The following is a 24926-nucleotide window of genomic DNA, read 5'->3' on the forward strand; positions in this document are numbered from 1 at the left end:
CTGAAATTATGACAAAAGTGGCATATATCTACAGAAAACGGATAACGTCTTAGAATTGCCGAATTTGAAAATAAGAAGCCTTTATTGTTCATATAAACACGCTTTTCACAGTACGGACATAACTTTTTTTAGAACTAAATTTCTGTATTTTTGTTGCATATTTTGCATCCCAATTTGCTCTAGTCAGTAAATCTGGGTTTTAATACATAGTCGGACAGCTCTCGTGGTTATTTTATTCAGAGCCGAGATGGATTGTGAAAAATGTCCTTACCATCTCAATGATTGAGCCCTTTGCGTCTCTTTGGCGGCATGTCTTTCCAGCTTTAAGTTCTCTCTCATCCATGCCATGTTTGCAGCCCGAGTGTGTTTTCAAAGTCTCTCTCTCTCACACACACACGACAAAGTTTGGCCTCTTGCAGTTTGAAATGTGTTTCCAGAGTTGAAAAGCAAAAAGCTTTGTTCATAAGGAGGTGGAATCAGTAGCGAGACTGAAAGCGACGAGTTTTTGATTAATGAGCTTTGAAATGCCTCGCTAGGGGGAAGCTGAGAAACAGCCCATTCTGTTAGAGACGGCTTGCCAATGCTTACAAAGGCAGTGACGCTTTAGGCTATTCATTAGCACATCATAAGGTGCATTTTGAAAATACATAGAATACATAGACCTATATTTATTAATGCTCGCGCAGTGGTGCAATGTTGCGTTTACAGTTTATAAAACAGAACACTTGTTATGTGACTTATAAGGTAGCTATCAGAATTTCTATAGAGACCCACTTCTAGATATCCCAGACTATCAAAATTCGAGAACAAATATTAGTAACATTATATTTTGAAGATGATGGTCAGTGCAACGACGCATCGCAACGAAAAACGCCAATAGCTTTTAATCGATTGGATTTAGGTTAGGTATTAGACCAGTTTTGCAAAGAAAGATATAAATTTCATATTTATTTCATGGGTAAACAGGAAATTTGGGATGAGTAGAATCTCAATGTATTAAGTGATAATAATAAAATAATAACGAAGAAATAAAGTTTCGATGTATATTGTTATACAGTCCTCTTCAATTGAATGGATGATGGTGAGCGCGAAGGTGCCTCCTTTGTTTACTACCCCTTATGTTTCCAAAATGGCGCCTCAGCCGTGTGAGTTGGGCGACATCCAAGTTGGAAATCTATTCATATTCACAAACTATAAAAAATAAGATTTTAATTGAATTATCCTAAATGCGAAAATGAAAACCTGAATGAACAGATTAATGGAAGATGTGCAATTGCATTTGTTCATCTTAAGCACTTTATTTACAAAATGTTTAACACAATAAAATATAACATTTCCATATCGTTACCATTTCATCATTTTATCCATGGATTGTGCAACTTACAAAATAACATTTATAAATGATGTGAGGACGTGATCATTACGTGCTGGTGTATTTAAACAACATATTAACCATTACGTTGGCCAAAAAGTGTCAAATTACCAATGATTATGAAAAATAAAATTTTCGAGATGCCTGCCTTGTTAGCTGTGTGTGTGTGTGTGTGTGTGTGAGTGCAGAATATATATATATATATATATATATATATATATATATATATATATATATATATGAAATATACTAGCCTCACAAAATCACCTTGTTTGCACCAGTTCGAGAAAAAAAAAAAAATGTCAATGGGCTCTGCTCAATAATTTCTGCAATTTCCAATATAAATAATCTACACGAAAAGATAAATAATGTATTTCAAAATCGATCAATAATAAATATAATACTCAGTCAAGATAAGTGTTTGTCATACAATCTTGGAGGAAAATAATAAATAATGGTACTTTTTAATGAGAAGATTCGGTAGTGCCCTTGACTAACAGACGATTTAACGAAGAGGCAATGATTTTATTTTTCTTTACAAATCCCATCTCTATAAAGATTGATGTCTAAACTGTCAAATCTACATAACTTACCTTCAAGTAATAATTTATGGAAATTCGTTTGCCCACAAAACTCCTCCGAGAACCAAACAACAGACAACAAACACCCCTGTGCATCTTCAACAGTCAAGAGAAATGAACCACAGCTATTATTAAAAAATAATTACAATCATTGCAGTAATAGTAATATCAATAATAATAATAATACGGGATAATACGTTATGTTTCTCTTGAAGTGTAATTTAATAAATTAGTTTAACTAGTGAGGTAATAAAAACGCGACGTTGCGCTTGAGCACACAGATGGGATCCTTACAGATGCGTGAGTTTGGGCGCATCCTGCAGCCTTCCCTGAGATGCGTGGTGAGAGCTGAGGTCTGTGTATGTGGGGTGGGGGTCACACGGTCCGTGATGATGGTTGCCCGGAATCTGAGCGGCACAGCTGTAGTCCACACTAGCGGATGAGGGATGGGGAAGATGACCGAGGTTGAACATAGGGCCCGAGGCTGGCATTGAATCAACGAAGTTTCCACCAACATACACGGGACTTCCTTGTAAATTAGCATTGGCAAAGCTGCTGTTCCCTTGCATGCTGTGGTGGTCGTATTCTGTACCCGGGTACCTTTTCTGTTGTGTTATGCAGCCGCCTAATGGCGCCGTGTAGGCTGCCAAGCCGTACATATTCTGTTGCGGTTTGGCGAATGACGGAGGAGATGGCGCGTCGTAGCTCAGGCTGTTTACATTTGGAAGATGACCAGAATATCCAATGTGATTCGAGCCACTTAACGGCGGGCTTCTGTCCGGAGAGTGTCCTAAGGGAGAGTGCATTATACCCTTCGATTTCTGATCTTTTTTGTACTTCATCCTCCTGTTTTGAAACCAGATCTTTATTTGGCGCTCGGTGAGATTGAGCAGATTAGCCATCTCCACTCTTCTGGGGCGACACAAGTAGCGATTAAAATGAAACTCCTTCTCCAGCTCCACGAGTTGGGCGCTGGTGTAAGCAGTGCGCACCCGTTTCGAGGCAGGGCCAGGTGGACTCTTGTCATCGCAGGTTTCTCCTGAACATAGGCAATAGATATGTGCAATGCATTAATTATGTTACACCACCTATTACATCACTAAAAGGCCTAAGAGAGACTAAGTCTTCTGTAAACAAAAGAAACTGTCATATTGGTGTTTAGCAGTGTAGTTATATTACCCACACACAGGCCATACCTGCAGTTGTGCAGTTGGTGCTTTTCTGCTTTGAGTTGTGACGGGTCTCTTTCATCCACGGGAAGATTTGCTTGCTGATCACTGGGGTGGTAGTGCTGGAGCCAGTGTTGCTGGGTGATTTCTTTTTTGGGGTGGAGTTGGTGTTAGGGCTGGGTGAGCTAGCTGCTAATGGGGCATTCTGCTGTTGCTGCTCACTGATGTTCTCTGGCTGGCTGTTGCCCTGGCTGGCACTTGGTCGCATACAGCTGCCACTGATGTCTCCATTTTTATGTGATGGCGGCCGAACTGATGTGGTTTGAACGGAACAGACTGAGTTTTGATAGTCATTCTCTATGCTGGAGGAGGAGTAGCCCTGGTGAACAGGACCATATGTATAGGAGTCAGATTTAGGGTAGGAGTATCCTCCAAAGAGTCCAGCATTATCATAATAAGTGGCTTTCTGCATTTTGGTCTGCAAGTTTCAAACTAAGAGAGCCTGTCCAATTGCATGGACTCGGCAGTCACGTGATTGGAGCTTCCCACAGATTTTCTCTCCTTCGACCTGCTAAAAAAGACCATCAGTCAATTTGAGCAAAGACTTCATGAATCCATGTAAAACATTCATAGAAGAACAGATAGATGTGTTGTATTCTGGAAGATGCTAAACAGCAATGTGCAATTCCGCTTATTAATAGCCTCCATATTTGTGTTCACAGAACTATGCCTTCTCGTTCAGGCTTAACCCACATGTATCAAACCAGTTCCAACTGCAAATGAAAACATCCCACAGGATCTGTACCAAGAATTTACAAATCTTTCATCTTAGCATTTTCTAGTGTGAGATGTCAATTTAAATTCTATTTCCCCTCCTTACAGTGTGGATCTACTAAATGTTCTTTTACAATCCTTGGATTTAATGCTAAAGATGGCAGTGCAAAGTGAGGTGTAATTCTGTGAGAATGGAATTGTATTGTTGACTCTAACAGTAATGTTTATTTGCTGCCTTTGCTCAATTTAGCTATTCATTAGCTTCTTTTAACATCTTGTGCCTTGAGCTAAAGTGTTCATGCTCTTTTTGAGCATATGGTCTTTTGTCTCTTTGGACATTAGTTTTGAACAAAGGGTGAACACAGTATCACTCTTAACTTACATCAAAGCTGGCAAACAGGCTTACAGTGTCTACAACTGGACATAGTTGTGCTTTGTCACTTTTAAATTTCTACTTAAAAATAGTTTTTGCACTTTTTAAACAGTTAAACTTGTTCTGGTTCACCATATCAGTAACAGATGGTTTAATGTGCCATCTTTCTTCTGAGCATTTTCTTCACAAATTTTCACATCTTGAGAAGGATTCTCCTGTGCTTGCTCTCTCCAACCCCTTCAGCTTTTCACTTTCAGAACTTTAGGCAAGAATGCAACAAGAGGGTTAAAGTTTAACTTGTGCCAAAAGTTCCCCATTGAGTGAAATGTTACAACAGCAGAAGAAGAATCAGCGTTTCTCTTGGAACAATATCCCATTATTTTCCAAGCCACTGCTCAATACAAGATATCTTTGCTTTTTTTTTTTTTAAGGCATTCAAATCTCCTTCCAGCTGTAGAACATACTAAAAAAAATCATTATCAGCTATGTATATATTCCAAAAAATATACCATAATGTAATAATAAAAAAAAAAAAATAAAAATAAAAAAAAAAAGGTGAGCCATATTTGCCATTAAGGATGAAAGCATACAGAGTTAACTCTGTTTGAGACTATTTATTTAGAGTAAAGGGGAAAATAGCACATTACCCATTCATTGAGTGTTGTATGGTTTAATACAACTGCTGGCAGGGCTCCATGAGCAGTATTTCTAGTTGTGTGTATTGCTTTTTTGAGTGTGTGTGCTGTCTTTAGTTGTTGCATTGACAGGTTGTTTGTGAATTATAAGGTCATAAATCCACGAAACACCCCCAATGTATTTGTCCTTTCTAAAATTTGGCAACTAGAATATGTAAACAATCACATTTATATTGTTTATTATGCAGATTTCCATAATAATGAGACTAAATATAACGTTTTTAATTCCCAGTTTTCTAATTAAATATTTTAACTTAAATGGTATTATTGTAATAGGTACCACGTTGGATTTGATCCCCACCACTTCCCGTTGGTTTGAGTTGTGAGAGTAGGTGACTCACCAATGTATGCTAATAAGATCACAAATGTGGTTTGTGGCAAATGCTCAGGTGCAATTTGGCACCTCTTTCCACAACCCCAGGGCTCAATGTGCATTATAGCCAACACACAGTCTTTCTTTCTTTCTTTCTTCGTCGTCTTCCTCCTCCTAGTCTCCTTCTAAATATAGGCTTTTAAACAAGTGACTGTAGCTCGCGTCCAATACAGTAGTTATTAGACAGCCTAAAGCTCCGAGCGATACATATCAATGCACCTGTCATTGTGGAGCCCGACAAAATTTATGACTGGTCATGCTACAGCCGTAAATGCCTAACAGAGGGGTGCGAAGAAAAGCACTCCTCAAGACTTTGTACCGTCAGAGGGGTAAAACTCTAAGCGTAGGAGGATGGCTGGGGGTAAGAATGCCCCGCTAAAGCCAGAGCGGACAGCCCGCCAATATAAATCCAACAACTGATGTCTAGTTCACACACTGCCCTAAAATGTTCTTAACCTCTTGTGATAGAGCACAATTTTTCACAATTACGCGGAGAGCTGTGGGGTGGATTTTAATAAAGGATATACTCCAAATCGAGGAAAGTGTGCGGACGGGAATACACGCTGAGCTTTGTTTTTTTTTTTTTTGCTGTTGTTGTTTTTCAGTGTAATATCTTTGCTTGTGTATCTTATACCTTGGGGGTAGGGGTAGGCCTAGTGCAGCAAAACGTGTTTAAAATAAACGAGAAACGAAATGTTATACTTACAGTGAATAAGAATTGTTCTGAAATAGAAAACTTGTTTGATTTTGTAAGTGTTAATTTTACAAGCACGTGTTACCTTTACTGATCCACGTAGCAGAGGCTACAAGTAAAAACTATTTTTGAATGTCAGTACAAAAGTCGAAAATATTAATACATGTTAGAGGGAGAAATTTCTTACCACAGTCTATAGCGTTCTGTCCACTCTTTCCCCTCAAGCGATCTTCATAATTCGGACCGCGACCTGAAGAATAAAAACAATGTATTGATCTCAGTTGTTGATTGGATTTTTCATCTCCTCGTTTTCTGTAAGATTGGACACGGCGGCGCTAATAGATTCTAAATGTTATCAATGAGTTCACGTATTTGATACAGATTTTTCGATTGCATAGTGATATTTAGACGTCTTGGGCTCTTCTGAAGGATTCACGTTCTCTCACGGCCGGACAATCAACGTTAACAGTTTTAGGACCACGCATTTATGTCACGTTTTTTGATATGCTGAGTGTCCTTAATGTTTTTAAAATGAAATATAAAATGAAATCTTACTTTTGCCCCTTTAAGATATAAGGAATAATTGTACTGGTTTGAGAACAATCAGAGCTGTAGCCGAAAGAGAGAGGGAAAAAAACCGACATAAGCGATTTTACACAAAGAGAAGCTGGCCAAAATATTTAGCACTCATAAGCCTTTTGGGTGACCTTTGGCTTCCTCTCCAATAACTCACTGATTAATGAACAACGGACGGAAGGGGCTAAAGTAAGTCACAATGCAATCCACACCACAATCCACAATTTTAAAACCAAGCGAGAGCCCGAAGACGACATTTTAATCCACATCATGCCAGATGTTCCACTTTGAAAATCCCTTCGAAAATATGAGGCGAGGACACCAGTTTATAATGGGCTTTAGGATTACTACTGCTGCTACTACTACAAAAGTAATTGCTATTTTGTTATGGACCGCAAATTCGGCAAATGACCGATTATAAGAGAAAGCCTGTAGCCTGTATTTTAAGCTTGTGTGTCATGGTCAAAGTCTTTATTAATGGGATAAATGTAGCGAACACTGCGGCTAAACATGGCTTGCCTTTATCAGGCAACTGTGTTTTAGCCCACGCACTCCCACGGTAAGTTTGGTACTCATAATAGAACAATGGGTTGTTTAAATAATGGACTGTGGGGTCTGTAAAAATTACATGAATATCTATTACTGATTTGCATGCCTTGGTCTGCTTCTTTGGAATATATTTGTAATATATAGCTATAAATGTTAACTTAAATTCTGTCTCGACAATGACGTTTAAAAGGATGTCATGTTTGCGTGAAAATGCAGTCTCAAGATCATTTCCTATGAAGAATCCGAAACAAGATTCGGTTTGTGTCTCAGCGAAATGAAAATATTTGTCAGATATTGCAGAGAGAATTCAAAGAGCTGAATGTATTGTGAAATATTTAGTGAAAGTCGTTTAATTCGTCCGCCATTTCCTTGTGAAAATAGTGCATATTTAATTATGAATAAAGTCATAATGGCTAGACAAAAAAGTTGCAATTTGTTTAAACATCATATAGGAATCCGAGCTTAGTTGCAGGGGGCTTTGAACATCAAAGACAAATTAAAAGAAAAATAAATTCCAATAAGGGAATAGTTTAGGCATCATGTAAGATCTTAATGTGAAAAGTTTTCAAACGTCTAGATTATCAAGTATTACAAAGTATGCTAAATGCCAAAATAATCTCCAGTAGATCTTATTAATTATTTGTTTGTTTAATTCATGCGAAATGTGTGTCCGAGCCGAATTTAAATTTATGTATTGCATTTATATATTTCGTTTTTGCCTGTTTAGATACCAATAATTTTGGATAAATGATCGACTAAACAGAGAAACTGAAACGATTTGAATATTTAGAAACAACAGAATAGCCTAACCCACATATATCATGTCTAACGTCGCATTGACTATAACACAAATTAAAGTGATTAACGATCTCACAACGTGTGATGACACAGATGTTCAGTTCCTTTTCATGGCAAAATGTGTATAGCTGGTAAAATATGTATAATAAAACAGCAACTGTAAAATTGTATGCTTTACAATCCAAGTTAACATTCCAATGTTTATTAATGGTTGCTCGAAGCTGTAAATCAGTCCCACAGATTTTCCTCAATGTCTTCAAATCCTGCTTGCTTAGTTACTGTAGCCGACGACATTAATAAAGATCAGCTGCTTTGAATGGAATAAATCATATTTTTATTTCGGCCTAATGTAGACCCTCTCTTAAAGGTTACGTTTTTCCATGCAATTGCTTACCTGTGAATCAATTTATTATATAGTCGTGCTTCTTAGTCTCAATATATCTTAGTGCAGCTGCTCGGATATATCCTTCACCCTTTGTCTATAGACAGTACTGTCTTAAAACTGATCTCGCGCTTTTCCAGGCATTTCCATATACCAACGCACTGTATTCCCGAAAGAATGGGAGCCACTCACTCAGCTACCAATAAAAAGCCAAGAAGGTCTTCTTATTCCAAAGCGAAATATTACTGGCAATCAACCTTCCATTTGAAAAAAAAAAAAAAAAAAAAAAAAAAAAAAAAAATTCTACGTTTACAGAGGCAGGCTCACAGAATGAGTCGACATTAGGATATTTCGGAAACCTTTATCATGACAAATAAAGGCGCTGCCTTAAAGTACAAGCATATTTGTTCACGTGATCTGGATCGCAGATTGTCCTGATTGAGGCTGTTACCCCACCAGCTTCACTTCAAAAATACATTTTAAAATCAAGACCACTAACATTCACTCCATCCGCGTAGCATTGTAAAATCACACATAGCCTAAATATTTCCCCCCAAAAAATCCTCTCCATTCTCAGTCACTTTATCAGTTTGTATTGGTAAAATAAAAGCTATTGGCTATTTCTGTTTATTATGGGCTTGAAACTTGTAACTGAAAAAAGACTATAGGCTCTTTTATATAAAATTAAACAAGCATAAAAAACAGTAGAATTTCTTTCTGTTATAAAAAACATTCTTTTTTTATATCCAAACCACTGGATAGTTCAGTAAATATCTGACTGTTCTTCTTTGTATCACCCTTTTCACCTTTTTATTTATTTCTGTTTTTGCCTTTAATGCAGTGCATTTGGATCAGACTGATCTTCGCCACAGCAACAACACTGTGAATTGTTCAGTGAAATTAATATGACGAGTATTATATATGTAAGAATATCTTTTTTAAACTGCTTTATGCTTACTGGTTGCAGCAAAATGCGTTTGTTATAGGCTGCGAGAACCCATGAAGTATTGTTTGACGATTACGGTTTTACGCAATGACAGCAATGTATGACCTGTTCAGCCAAAGAGATTCATCAAAATCATCCCAAATTCTACATTGTTCTTCTCATAAAGCCAGGGGTGGATTGATCTATATCGGTGAAAATTCAGTGTAAATGTACTTTTAATTCTTGCAGGTTACTAGTTGTGAATTGAAATCATTTCATTTTTACTTTACTTGTAAATACATATCCTGTACCTTTTTTTTTCTTTTTCTTTTCTTTTTTTTTTTTTTTTTTTTTTTTTTTTTTTTTTTTACCAGAAGACAGAATTTTAAGAGGCTAAATACATGTCGGTTATATGTAATCTCAATCAATTGAAATGCTTGTTTTGGGTGTTCAGCTGGATGGCAGTCTGGAGATGAAACGGTTGGGAACGCGGCCGAGCGCAGGGTTGTCCTGAGGAGAGGATGCGAGTCGTCTCCCCTTGCAGCATATGTTCACGGGCTAATAAAAGTGAAAGATTTACAGTCCACGCCCGGCCCCCAACAGCCTCTCACCCTTTCTGGAATTACTGAGCATGATTTACAACGATGCAGATCACCGTCATCTCTCTCCAGCAGTTCAAAACGCTTTAGGGATAGATCTACGATCATAACGCACCATTACAAATAAAAACAAGTGTGGGTATTGTTTGTGTGTTTGTTTAAACGTTAATGGCATTTTTCTGCTTTGTTGTTTTGAATGGATTACTTTTTTGTTGTTGTTGAGGATTATTGGTAGGCTACCCAAAATCGACTTATTACACCTCAATTATTACTATGTGATTATTTTTTCAGACACATTTCAAGACTGGATTTAACCCTGTGTACTTTTTATCTCCCCAAACACATCCGTCCCCACAAATGGTCGCTAAATTGGGAAAGAACAGCATCTCTGACGGATTATAAATCACAAAGAGGCCTTCGCTGAAGCCCTTGCGGCTGAGCAATAAACCAACACAAATGCACATCATGTCTCGTGCACAAATGCATCAATATGACATAGACTGAAAATTGTCTGTAAAAAAAAAAAAAAAAAATCAGTATTTTATGATAACAGAGTAGAAATGTTCTGAACAATGATGACTCTAAGACTTTATTGATATGACAGTTTCATTTTCTGTTAATGCATGAGCCTCTGTAAATCTGCTTTTGATTTACAGAACGATGTGTGATGTGAAAGGCGCTGTACAAATAAAAATGACTTGAACGCTCTTCAATTTTTGATACAGGTTTAAAATGGGATCACAGCATTCGAAAGGTAGCTATTTAAGAAAAAAAGCACCACGAGTGTCGTCCGCGTCTGCGAGGAAGACTGAATCACAGGATAGCCAACCATTTATCAAAAATTTTGACAGATATGTTTATTCGCTATCTATCTCACTGCAAATATTAATCTTAAATGTTTACCTACCGAGCTTCCATTGGCTAAAGGGCTGTACGAACGTGCAGTCTACGGTGGCGTGAGATACCGGACCGTTTCCATATTATTTTCTTGGATCTCTTCAGTTTTCAAGTCTGATAGAGTCCTCGCGATTAATGACGACGCCGTGTTTCTAGGGGACTTGCTGCATTAATTATTTAGACAATCACGTGGTCAAACAAAAAAAGATACAGAACGGAAGTATATAGAGAACTCTATCTTGAGAAGTCGACAGCGCGGTTTGATATATCTTAACGGGTTGTCTCGATGGGCGAAGACATTTTCGGCGAACAGCTGGAAATCAAATATGGCCGTTTGAGAAGCATTGTGAGAGCGGCGGTAGAAGTCGGTGCAGTGTCACTGCAAATGAAACTGCGTATGGCTCCCTTTTATTCTGTTCAGACATCCAGGTCAATGCTCAGAATGCCTTACTGAAAGCTAAGACAAAGGAGATATTTTCCCTGTCTGTTTTTGCACGACTTAAGAAAGAAATGTATTTATGCAACTATGCTATGCATCCCGATTGCTGCTTAATAAAGCTGTTGATAAATAATAATACAATGAATGCATTAATTTGAAGAGAGTGTGCGTACAGTATGATTATTAATTAGGTGGTCTATAAATGAACACACACATGTTGGTGCAGCTATCATTGTGAGGACTCTCCATAGACATAAAGATTTTTATACTGTACAAACTATAGATTCTATCCCCTAACCCTAACCCTACCCCTAAACCTAACCCTCACAAAAAACTTTCTGCATTTTTACATTTTCAATAAAACATCGTTTAGTATGTTTTTTTAGCGATTTAAATTATGGGGACACTAGAAATGTCCTCATAAACCACATTTATAGCATAATACCCTTGTAATTACCAGTTTGTAACCTAAATAAAAATGTCCTCGTAATCCCCTTAAACCTGCCCACACACACACACACACACACACACACACACACACACATATATATGTATATATATATATAGCTTTTTTTTACAGAAAAAAATAACAAAACGGGTGCCAGAAAGCTATCTGGATGTAAAATAATCACAGTGAATGGCTGTAAGTTGATGTTTTGCCTATTCAGGCAGCAATAAAGTATTTTTCCCCATTCGCTTGTGTACTTTTTTGTTGTTGTTGTAATCTCTCCCTTTCTATCGCTCTCTTTCTCACACACATACCACACAGGCTACATACAAGACAAATCGACACAACCGCGCAGGCGCGCACAAACATACGCACACATGCACAAAAGCACACAAAGGCTTGCTCACAGATTTTCAGTAATGATGGACAAAGATTTAGGGCACAAACAACACAAAAAAAGAAAAATACCCAAACTAAGAGAAAATTTGTTTAACACTCAGAAGAAAAATAGCATAATAATAATAATACAAAAAATCTGTTACTGCTGTTTAGGAATAACAATAGTAGGCTAATTGTGGCTAATAATTTACTCCAGGGAACATTTACTTGTTTTTATGGCTCATGAATGTATATCGAGTTTATCAGGAAGGCTTTGGAAGGATCTATTTAGTAGAGTTTTAAAGAATCAATTAAACACACGGTCTTACGTTTCAGCGTTCTTGCAATGAAACTCAAATTTGCCACTGCTCTGTGCAAGACTTCAGTTCTGTAATGAGATGGACTGCTTTGCGTAAAATCTGGCTCTGACTCTATAATTAATTTGTGGAATTTTATTAAGTCACAAAAAAATAACAATAAATAAATAAAAAGATAACTTCGAAATGATATAGTTTCTCACGCAAAGCTCTGAAAGGCCTTATGCACGGCGTCACAAACGACTTAAAGATTAACAGAGAGAAAAATATTTCTTGAAAAAAAAAAAAAGAAAAGAATTTGGTGCATCTGAGTGCAAAAATGACTGAAAGAACAGGCTGAAGGTCCGGCAGGTCACGAGTTTAGAGGTCAGTGCTCGCGGCTTAAACGCGTCTAATGCAACAGAAACTGTGTCCTCTGGATGAACCTGCCCGCAAGGCTTTTGTCGAACTTCTGTAAAAATACCTTTTCATGCTCTCAACGTGAAGGCTTCAGTGTGAGGGCTTCTTCGCAATGCATGTGCGCCTCGTGTTTTTGTTCAAGGAGACAAAGACACCACAATGATAGCAGAGTGTTTAAGTTTAATCATTGCTGTACAATCTCTCACATTTCAGACCCATCTTCAGTCCCTTGAAAAAAAATAAAAATAATAACTTAATAAAAGTGTATGAAAGTGCTTAATAAAACGTGATTAATCCGACTTTTTTTTTCAACAATACAGTTTCTAATTTCAACACAGAATACGAAACAGAGTGAAACCTTAGCATGATCTTTATTTAATTATTGCAAAAAATGCTTGTAGAAAAAAATGCACAATATACATAAAAATGTAAGAACCAAATTAAAAATGAATTTGATAATCATGGAACGGATACTAGCGTAACAGATTTTTTAACGTTATATTTAATAAATAGAAGTTTCAAGCATCTTGAGGAATAAAAATGTACATAAAACGCAGGATAAAAAAGATGCTATTAAAGATTTTTCAATTTTATTTGTTTCTTTAGTTATATTGTTTATAAAGATGTCAAGTGGGATTTATGGCCGAGGTAAGGCATATTCTATGCTATTATATATTCTAGTCAAAAAGAGACATTTCTGTGGATTGTGTTTTTAAATCGAATTAAATTTAGAAACGCCCAATTTCCGAAGAATGATGCTTTCTTGAAAACGTCCTTAGAAAGTAAACCTTAATGTGGCGCGCAGCAGCGAAGTTAACGGACATTTCTACAAATAAATAATTTTCCAGACAACGAATATATATATATATATATTTGTATTATTATTATTATTATTATTATTATTATTATTATTATTATTATTATTATTATTATTATTATCATTAACTAATTTTATTTATTTTATTACTTGCACCCAGTCGACTCAAGTAAAAAAAAAAAAAAAAAAAAAGATATTCGTAATTTAATATATGCTGGACATTGTCTTGCTTAAGTTCTCTGTAATAATTAAGTTAAGATAAACTGACGCGCCATAGACGCACACTTGCCATAATTGTTTAAAAAGAGGAGAAAGGTGGTTAAAATACAGAGGGGATTTATTAAATGTGAATAGTTTTACTAAAACGAACCAAGCTCTTAAATCGTGAGTTGACTGACGTTTTACTGTACCTCGAGGTGGCATGTGAACCATCATTCGATGCCCATATCCAATTTGCTTCAGTTACAAAGAGTTACAATGTTGGAAGTATTGAAATGTGGGGTTTTAGGAGTCTTTTACACTGTATTTAGTCAAGGTGTGTGCTTCTGGTTCTCAGTTTTTGGCACTTGTAACCAACATGCCACGGTTTGCTACCATGCAGTGTAAAAAGAAGCATTGTCTATTACATACAGTTCATCTGTACATCTGCAGGGAGGAAAAGATATCCACTTATAAAGTTGTGATCTCTGTTTGGTTGTCCTTCTGAGCGTGTTGTGCATGCTGATTCCCAGCTGATGCAGATCTTCCTTTCGTGTTAGGTAGTTTGTGGTCTTTTTTCCATTTCATTCTTCTGTTCTGAAACCAGATTTTAATCTGTCGCTCTGAGAGACAGAGGGTATGCGCGATCTCGATGCGACGCCGTCTTGTTAGATACCTGTTAAAATGAAATTCTTTTTCTAGTTCCAGAGCCTGCTGTCTTGTGTAGGCTGTCCGAGAGCGTTTTGGTTCCGCTCCTGTGTAATTCGGGTTCACTGAGAGAGGGGGAAAACATACTTCTGTTAGAAAGTGAACCCAGTCAAAACAAATTTCCTTTTCAAATGAAATAGCTCTCACAAATATCTTCACTTGTTTTAAATCGGTTACATTTTAACATCCAATAAATCTTACAGTTTCAGTGAATGGATATCAGAGTTTATCGTGGCTAAATTATTCAAAACACAGCTTTGGGCCAAGTGGACTCTCAATGCTACAAAACCGGCCAGCACAGCTAGCGGCCTATTTCCTTAGCAATACAAATTTATGGCTGGTGTAATTGGCGGCCCCTTCAGAGGAACCCATAAATATTTCATTGAATGCTTTTAAGTGTGGCTGAACGGCAGAATGGGGCTGGCCAAGCAGACGGTAACGAGAGTTAATCTTACCCGTAGTAACATGGACTTTCTTCATCCATGGATAAACTACAGCAGGCGGCTTGGCTGGTATCCCGTTCTGGCTCTTTGTGTTTTGTTGTTGTCCACAAGTCCTCGGTCCCGATATTTGGACCGCAGGACACTGCTCTCTCTGTGCGGGGAAAGGGCTGGGGTGGCTGGCTTGATCCTGCACATGACCCCGCGGCTGCACCGATGAGCCCTGGACAGTGTTACAGCTGTAAGGCTGTTCGGAGTAGTTTGACCGTGAATAGATCCCGGGATGCTGTAAATCTGTGTCCTGCGATGGACTATAGTAGCCTGAGCTCTGTTCAGGTATATAACTGTTCTGAGAATATTCCTCGCAAGGAGGAAATTTTGGATCCACATACTTGGAGTTCACCATGTACGAACTCATGGCCATTAATTTCTGAAGGTAGAAAATACTAATTTTTCTCGAGTTGTCTTTTTTTCCTCCCTCCATAAAGCCCTCCTACTTGCTGTCAACTGAATAAAGTTAGGCGCCCATGTGACCAGCTTGGCCAATCGAGGTGGAGAGACTCCATCAACAGAGCAAAAGCTATGCACACCTAGTAGCAAATTTCACAAACTTCACATTATCTCTCAATTAGGATGCCTACAATATTCAGTCTGATGGAATAAATCAGTTTGCAAGCATACATTGATTCTCCGCGTGTTAAAATAAATAAATAAATAAAACATCCCGTTCTGTCTGTGTATTAAACACAATGCAATGCGCGTTATCACTGTGTATGATCCCTGGACATTATACAGATTTAATGATCTCATATAAAAACATGTCTGTGCGTCACATGTGTATGCATGTGGTCCAGAGAGTAAATTAATATTCAACTAAGGTAAATCAAAGTCAGCCTAGGGATTTTGACCTATAAAAACAAGACAAAAGACAAAAACGGTCCAAGGCACAAAAAGAAGCGCATAAAGCCAGCGGACAATTGATGGAGACCGTCTTTGTGATGCAGAGGTCACTCAGAAGTTACTGGAGTCTCATCGTTCCAGCGCTTCTCATCCTTTCAGTTGGCTGTATAGGGCGCCCTGGTTCGCCATCAATGCGTCGTGCCAATCAATAATCAAACACCACATAAAAGAGAGTAACCGCTTGGCAGCTCTTAAGGTAGCCTAACGCCAGGGAGCAGTACATAGCCTAATAGCCCACACGGATTTGCAAAGTTTGGTAATATTCATGCAAAATAGTGTCAATGTTAATTTTTGCTCTCTGTGTTATGGATGAACATTTTAAGGCACACACATTGAGTAAGATTTGAGCGCTATTTTTGTCAAAAGGTTGTTGAGACATTCAGTAAGAACAGGTAAAGAGAACATCTATATTACCATGTATTAAAGGCAATGCTAACTCAACTGATAAGAGCATTTTATGGCAGATCAAAAGATGAATATCATATAAACATAAAATACCATCATATAATATTCCACTTTGTACGAAACGGTTTCTTCGCGATCAGCTTCCATTGTTGAACGCACATATTAATAATTTTACCTATTGCCTATTACCCGTATAATAAGTGAAATCATTCAGTGGTCAAACAAACCACACAAAGTTTTATTCGAAGTTCTTGCATCGACCATATACTCCCCAAGAATCGAATCTGTGACCCTAATTCTTCACACAAATTCGGTTCTACAGGGTATATATAGACGACGGCATGTGTCTTAGGAAAAAAAGATTGAATATTTTAAATACGCTGAACCCGCTATCGTATGTCTCTAAAAACAAATTATGTGTAGTTCACTTCCAATGTCACTGTACATTTAGCTTAGGTTGGACTATTGTTTGCCGTATTGGTTGAGCTTTGGTCTGTGCTTTTTCACCAATAAGGATTTTCCACCAAGAAGAAATCTTCAGATGGAGTCCCAGGTTCATTCCAGAGCCCTTGTGCACTGCGTTCATTCTTATGTGTTGATAGTTGACTAGCCTCATTAAGTCTTTTACAGAATATCTCAGAGTAATAAGACATACAGTAATAGAAAGTATCTAACTAGGTAGGCTACATGTTGAGGGCTTCTCACTGTGAGATGTTGTCATGGCAGTCAAATAAATCAGGTGACCGGCCTTAAAACTGTGTGCTGTTTGGAGACCGAGATAAAACATATAAAGGAAGCGTAAAGGTCGAGAGGTCAAGCCGAATCATTTACAACACACATCACAAAGTTTCATTATTTTTCGCAGGTCGACAGCGGCAGCGGAAAAGCAGTATAGTTAATGGATAATACATGACCTCCAGTGATAACCAGCTCCTGTGGCCCTTCGCGCTCGTTCTCAGAGTCAAGGTATACCACAAAACCTTGCCACAAAAAAAAAAAAAAAAAAAAAAAAAAAAAAAAAGGTAAATGTAAGATTCAAATGCAAAATTCATCATACAATCAAATACATTTTCAAGTATTAGAATAATAAGCACTTTTCTGGGTAAATCCAGATTTGTTTAACATTTACTTCGCGTGAGGTTCTTTTCTTATAGACTGATTTAACAATAAACAGAATTTTTTTTTCTTTTTCGAAATTAATTCGAATTAAATGCGTAATGCGTTAATTATGCGTAATTTGCTAAATTTGTTAAGAATAAATATTTTAATGGTGTTAAACTATTCTGCGCTATTCAGAACGTTTAGGTGCTATGAGTTTTATAGGACAAAAGGCAAAATATTTAAAATAATTCTGCATGCCATCCAGACATTATATTTATTTAAATGAATTCATTTATTTTTGCACGCATTTATATTTGCCGTATCTGGATAATTTGCGTTCAAGTCATCTGCATTTTATATTTTGTTAGACAGCTTGACCTGTGTTTCACCTTGCTTCGCGACTTGTTCATGCGGGTCAAAGCCGAGTTACTGATGAACAAAAGAATGAGAATGTCACCATTTGTCGCGACCTTTTGTTTTAAAGTTTATCCCAACTCCTGCTATTTATTATTATTATTATTATTATTATTATTATTATTATTATTATTTTAAATAAAAAATCGGATTTTAGCGATATGATTTTTTTTATTTATTTATTTTTTATTATTTATTTTTTCAACGTTAACCTAGTTAGAGATTTGTCTCTGTACGCAGGTCGTGGATTCAAACAGCCATTCATTTTGCACACATTTTTAATGAACATTCTACTTAAAACCACTTTAACTCACAAGCGAATTAGTCTGACTATCAACGAATGGAATAGAATCTACGAAATATAATAATTAATTTTAGAATGTACTAATTTATTGTAAAAGGGATTAGTATTTACTGTTTTGTCTTATTTATTTTTAATTGTACAATCTTTTGTTTTGCTAAATTTACGAGATTTTTTACAATTTTTCACACAAAATGTGCCTTTTGGAGTGGGGGGGGGGGGGGGGGTCTTTTAAGGCCATTTAATGCAAGCTTTTTTGAACAGGTCTTTCGATATTTTCTAACCAACATGAACAGCCATTGTGCCAAAAATAGGGATAATATTTAATTTTAAAAGTACACTCGTGCATTAACAGTTATAGGCTACTTTAGTGCCAAATTGGCTGTTTCTTTTGCGTGGGGGCGCTAGAGAGCCTAATAATAAAACCTTAGAAATTATGCTTATTAAAAACTTATCTTATACGCCATAAAAGCGCTTGTGTCTATTAAATCTGATGTTTTCGTTTTCCAATTTGTCTCCCCGAAATTAACACTTCACCGTCTAATCATACGCTACACAACATGCGTAAATAACACTTCTATAACAACAAATAGCATTTATAATGCTAAGAAGAAATAAAATGATTACTTGAAATTGTATCGTTTATAATAATGTGCAGATGAATGACGTAATGAATAAAAACTCCGAAAATAGGTGCATTTCATGCTTGGAATCCATAAAAATTCAAATATCCTATACATGATGCATTACTAAATAACGAGAATGTATAGCAAAAATAAAGAGCCGCTTGCTTCTTTCCATTATTTTCTCATATTGTCTGAAATGTTTTCACTTCATTTTAACAATACTTCAATTCATATATACTGTGAAAGTCCTGGTCAGCGACGATAGCATTATGTTATAATGTGGCGCCACAACTGCAGCAAAACCGGACTGCAGCATAACATTTACGTCATCTTCATTACAACCTGTTTTTTTTTTTTTTTTTTCTTCTCTCTCCAAAGTTATCCAACCATCCAAAACCGCGCACAACCACGCAAGAGGAGTTCACAGAAACAAATCCACACTGGTTTGCAGGCTGACTATAAGAAACACAATTCAACCCTGCACAAGTTCAGTGACAAGTACTGAAGACAAACTTACCTTCAGAAGCTATCTTCTCACGAAAAGCGCACCGATATGGTTGTATATCCATGATCTCAACAAACGTGGAGCCTCTTTCGTCTCTGCAGCGATACTCGGATCTTTTGTAAACCGTCTGAACGACCTTTCTAATATACAATGTGAATTATATTTTGGCTTGTCAACTCCCTGGCCATAAAACAAAGTTTAATGGTATCACGTGCTTCCCCACAGCCATTCATGACAGCGCGCGGGTGCCATAAATAATCCTGAAAGTTGCACTTATTCAATAATGGCGATTACTCTGATCTCAGGAGGAAATAAAGACACGTGAATTCAAATTCACTGCACCGGGGGAAAACACTACACTGTCGAGAACAAGAGATTATTTCATGAATCCATGTAGGCTAATATTTCGGCAAAGGCTAATGAAAATAGTGGTTCTTACCCAATGCCTTTGCTCCACACTGCTTTGCCATAGCTCTCTCCGCGACAAATGAAGTGTTTGTGAAATCTCTGACGTGTGAACTAATGTGAGTGTTTTTATGACTGTAATTTTAAGGTAATAAAACAATAAATTTATCCCTGGTGAGAGCCATACAAGAACCAGCGTGAAAAGGACACACTAGCGCCATATGGCGAGTTCTCGACTTATTTGAACTCACAAATAACAATTGTGAAGGTTTCTGTGCATGTGATATAAATGTAACAGTAACACTCATTTGAAATGTAAAATCTGAATGTAAGTTTTCACACACACACACACACACACACACACACACACACACACACACACACACACATGTTGGTGCGGCTATCCTTATGAGGGCTGGCTATTGACATAATGATTTTTATACTGTATGAACTATAGATTCTATCCCCTAACCCTAACCTTACCCCTAAACCTAACCCTCACAAAAAACTTACTGCATTTTTACATTTTCAATAAAACATCGTTTAGTATGTTTTTTTAGCGATTTAAATTATGAGTACACTAGAAATGTCCTCATAAACTACATTTATAGCATTATACCCTTGTAATTACCAGTTTGTAACCTAAAAAAATGTCCTTGTTAACCACCCAAACCCGCCCACACACACACACACACACACACACACACACACACACACACACACACACACACACTCACATGTTGGTGCAGCTATCATTATGAGGACTTTCCATAGATATAATGATTTTTATACTGTACAAACTATAGATTCTATCCCCTAACCCTAACCCTACCCCTTAACCTAACCCTCACAAAAAACTTTCTGCATTTTTACATTTTCAATAAAACATCATTTAGTATGTTTTTTAAGCGACTTAAATTATGGGGACACTACAAATGTCCTCATAAATCACATTTATAGCATAATACCCTTGTAATTACCAGTTTGTAACCTACAAAATTGTCCTCGTAAACCACATAAACATGCCCACGCACACACACATACACACGCACAAACGCACATCCACACACACACATCCACACACACACACACATACACACACGCACACAAACGCACACACATACATGCACACACACATACACAAGTACACACATACACACGCACACACACATACACACACACATACACACGTGCACACACACATACACGCATATGTACACACACATGTGCACACACACACAAACACACGTAAACATGCACACACGTACGTATTCACACGCACACACACATACAGACACATACGCACGCACACACACATACACACGCTCACACACGCACACATACACACGCACATGTACACACACGAACACGTAAACATACACACGTGCACACACACGCACACACACGTACATGTACACACCTGCACAGATACACACCAACACACGTACACGTACACACACACAAACGCACACACACGCATACACACACTAACACACGTAAACACACACGCACACATACACACACACAAACGCACACGCACACATACACGCACACAAACACAAACGCATACGCACATACAAACACAAACACACACATGTACACACACGTGCACACACACATACACACGCACATGTACACACACACACATACACACACGCACACACACGCACATGTACACACACACACACACACAAAAGCACACACACGTACACAAACACACACACAAACACACGCGCACAAACACACACGCACACACACACACACACACACGACACACCTCTTTAGTAACATTTCAGAAAGTGTGGAATTTAGGCTATTCACTACAGACTGTTGCTGAGAGTATACAATTTCTCTTACATTACAATATCTTAAAAAGTTGCACTGTTAAATGTAAACCTCTTACTGTTAGCCTTGGGAAAAAATGCTGACGCATGTTACATAGTTATAACTATTATTGAGGCAAGAATGAAGGAGCATTTCCTATCACACTGTAAGAGAGCCAGAAGTGGTCACATGGCTGGGCCAACCAATCTCAGTCACAGGAAATGACCTCGAGGAGAAAGATGCAGTTTGCGGACAAGCAAAGTTCCAGAGTGTTAGACAACAGCACCACCTGCCGGCCAGATCACAAATTGCCTAGGTGTTCGGCACGTGGCAAATGTTCTTCATCATGGCACATTTTTGTGTTCAGTAATGTCGTCCTAAGGGCTGTCAAGACAGCAACAGGGCACTGAAACACTGCAGTGAAATCTTATTTTATTTTTAATAGCGAGATTTCACTTGATAATTACAAAAACTATTTATTTATTTATTTTCATGTTTTTTTTTTTTTTTTTTTTTCAAAAACATAGAATCGCACTAAATAAAACATCATTGGCGTACAAAAGCAACTTCAAAAACATACAAGACAACTGTATATTACCACCATATTATACGACAAACTTTAAGGTATCTTGATCTCGTCGACACAACTGTGCATAACAATGTTTAAGAATGTTTACTTTTGACAAAAGTTGTAATGGTGACAATGCACATTTTAGTATTTATTTAGAATCACTGAATCACAAAATGAATGAAAAGAGATTGGAGTAGAATGCATATCGCATGGTTATAAACTGGAAAATGTTGTCCTTTTAAGCTTCCACACCGATATCTACTGGTGTTTGTGTTCTAAAGGGACAGCTGTGGGTTGGTGGTCATTAATGGCACAACAACAGTTTGTGTATGAGAAGAGAGACTATTATTAATTAACTGTTAGCATGCATTTGAATTTTAGATTGTAACATATTTTATTGCTATAACGTGTGTTCTATGTGTGTAGATGAGTAGCTTAAGCGCTGGTTTCAGTTCGCTCATGTGTTGGCCTACACTCTTCGTTTTGCCGCATTGCAGTGAGGTTGTAAATACTTCTCCAGCGGCCTGTCAGTTGACTGTGAAATACTGTCTTTGTTCCGCAGACCCTTTCTATCTGCCCCAAGAACTGCGACATTCTCACCATTAAAAGAGGGAGACATACGCATAACAACTGCCCTTCCAAAAACGAGTTTTCAACTTTTAAAATATAATCTTAAACATGTTTTAGAAAAGAAAATAATCTGGATTTCTACTGGAGCTGGTTCAATTTATGTTATACAGGATTTTATGTGTAACGACTAAGTAGCTGAAACAAGTGTGCACAAAATGAACAGTTATCATTTTAAGGTTTTCGGGAGTTTTTAAAGTTCAGAATTTTTGGGGCAATTCGGTTTTTATTATTTATTTATTTATTTATTTATTTATTTATATTAGTCTAGGCTATTTGAACAAAAGCGATACTAAAATAACCAAATAATGTCAGTTAATTAATTATTATTATGAAGATTTTACAGTCTTTGCTATAAGGTTCATGTTTTTTTCACATTCAAAATTACATATGTAAAGTTAGGTGATTCGCACTGAAAGAGTCCATTCCTGTAATATTACCTGCGTCGACAAAATAGCACTCTTCTAGGTTTAGCGCATATTAAGCTGGATACGTTGTCTCTTTTTCACGATTAACCCATTCGATTTGTCTTTCGATTGCAAAAACAACTAATACCATGTAAATTTGTTTTAGCATTTCATAATTATCTGTCACAATCTGAAATTATTATTGCAAACCAACTTGCTGATCGTGTAGCTTTACACTGACACGATGGCATATAGTATAGCATATAGTTGCGTATGTGTAATTTCATGAGATATAAACTTACCAAACAATGCCCTATAATCCATGTCTTCCCTCCTGCGCTGCTGGTGAATATTTTGAAGCATGTTTGATGTCAGACGTCCAGTACTGTAGGCTAGCTCTGCTTAGAAATGAAACACTTTAAACACACATCTAGCTTCTGAGAAAAAAAAAAAAAAAAAAACGTGATGCATGTTACCAAAGCCCTGAGTATGTCTTTCTCGGTCTCTAATACAGAAAGCAGTAAACGGCAATTATATGACCACACTGTGTATTTGGATTTGGAGCCTTTTGCCGCAGAATGCGGTGAAAAAAATCGCTTGGGAAATCAGGAAAGGGGGTCATGAAGACGTTTGCATCCTGCACATGACCAGTGGCATCCAATGACAGGCGAAAACAGCTCATAAAAAGATCTATTACAGAGCTGTAAATTGTGTTCTAACAAAAAGGAATCTGGGTTGCCGCAAAGCCTCTAGTTTTTTTTTTTTTTTTTTTTTTTTTTTTTGCACATAATGACTGAGCCAGCTGCACTTCTTCAGCAAAAAAAATAAATAAAAAAATACAGCCACAGACATCTGCTAAGGGATGAGAGAAGGAGATAGAGGGAATTTTTAAAGATACATTTTTTTTATCTGCAATTCTACGCAAACGATCTAGAATAATTAAGAGTCTTAAATTGAAAAACCTAATTATAATTATGATAAAATTATTGTGTTGCATATTTATGCATTTGAGTGTCTGCCTGCTTTAGAAAGAGAAAAAAAAATCAGTCAAACTTAATGCACAATAATGATGCACATCTAAGATGTGAATACATGTATAAACAAACAGTGATGAAACTAGATATGTATATAGAGAAAATATTTTATTGTGTAAATATGCTAATAGTAATTGATCTTTAGCCTGTATATTAATTATTTCTAATTACTTATTGTATTTTATTTAAAGGAGAAAAATAGCAATGTGAAGTTCAGAAAATGGTTCTCCGATGTACCTCAAGAAAAATTATTATGAATTAAGAATTTGTGTGGCATATTACCATCAACTTAACTTACAGATATTGCTTTAATATCAACTCGAATATTTATAGCTATCAAGGACTTTCAGAATCATGGTAAATAATAATTTGCAGTCTTTTATAGTTTGAGCACATTTGACCGCACATTCTGTTTGTGTGTCTACTTTAATCCCAGTCACTATTCTGCATATTTTTTTTTTTTTTTTTTGTTTGTTTGTTTGTTTTTTCGTGTGGGTCAAAATGACTGGTACTAAAGAGCAGTTCTGTGGAAGTGTGAGAAGATCAATATAGGCTATATATATATATAAACAGTCGTTTTATTTATCAAGAAATTGTAAAAATGTGTTACCACAAATAAAAGCCCGTGTAAGGAAATACATTTTTAAATCCCTTTGTTTATGCTTAATTTTTTTAATTATAAAACAATTGCAAACCAAAATAAAATATACCCAAAATCCTAATTTTGCAGTGCATTCATTACCATTCATGTTTCCAGGAAATTTGATCGAGCTTCTCATGTTTATACTTGGATGCAACAGTTGAAAAGCTGCAGTTTCTTTGGTTTTCCTTGTAATCATGTACTT

The 24926-nt window shown here is 36.8% G+C and overlaps 2 protein-coding genes across 10 annotated transcripts; both read right to left on the minus strand.

Moving 5' to 3' along the window:
- Positions 1-1050: 1050 nt before the first annotated feature.
- LOC127448357 (homeobox protein Hox-D3a) lies at positions 1051-23472 on the minus strand. 8 transcript variants are annotated; one of them, XM_051710820.1, is made up of 4 exons: positions 23350-23472; positions 6219-6281; positions 3150-3693; positions 1051-2992 (listed from the first exon to the last, which is right to left on the minus strand). In XM_051710820.1, exons 3-4 carry the CDS (start codon positions 3592-3594, stop codon positions 2244-2246), a joined length of 1194 nt encoding a protein of 397 aa, XP_051566780.1. In that variant the 5' UTR covers positions 3595-3693; positions 6219-6281; positions 23350-23472; the 3' UTR covers positions 1051-2243. The 8 variants fall into 8 exon arrangements, with proteins under 8 accessions (XP_051566780.1, XP_051566782.1, XP_051566779.1 ...); XM_051710822.1 differs by lacking the exon at positions 23350-23472 and adding an exon at positions 10768-11225 and having other exon boundaries at positions 3150-3690; XM_051710819.1 differs by lacking the exon at positions 23350-23472 and adding an exon at positions 10768-11225.
- On the minus strand, positions 12911-16463 carry LOC127448365 (homeobox protein Hox-D4a-like). Of its 2 annotated transcripts, XR_007898508.1 has the most exons (3): positions 14917-16463; positions 13966-14526; positions 12911-12966 (listed from the first exon to the last, which is right to left on the minus strand). XR_007898508.1 is itself a non-coding variant. In XM_051710833.1 (2 exons), the coding sequence occupies exons 1-2, from the start codon at positions 15383-15385 to the stop codon at positions 14225-14227; spliced, it is 771 nt and encodes a 256-aa protein (XP_051566793.1). In that variant the 5' UTR covers positions 15386-16463; the 3' UTR covers positions 13716-14224. The 2 variants fall into 2 exon arrangements, 1 of the variants encoding a protein (XP_051566793.1); XM_051710833.1 differs by lacking the exon at positions 12911-12966 and having other exon boundaries at positions 13716-14526.
- Positions 23473-24926: the final 1454 nt, after the last annotated feature.

The sequence above is a fragment of the Myxocyprinus asiaticus genome, chromosome 11, assembly GCF_019703515.2.
Source record: "Myxocyprinus asiaticus isolate MX2 ecotype Aquarium Trade chromosome 11, UBuf_Myxa_2, whole genome shotgun sequence".
Taxonomy (NCBI): Eukaryota; Metazoa; Chordata; class Actinopteri; order Cypriniformes; family Catostomidae; genus Myxocyprinus; species Myxocyprinus asiaticus.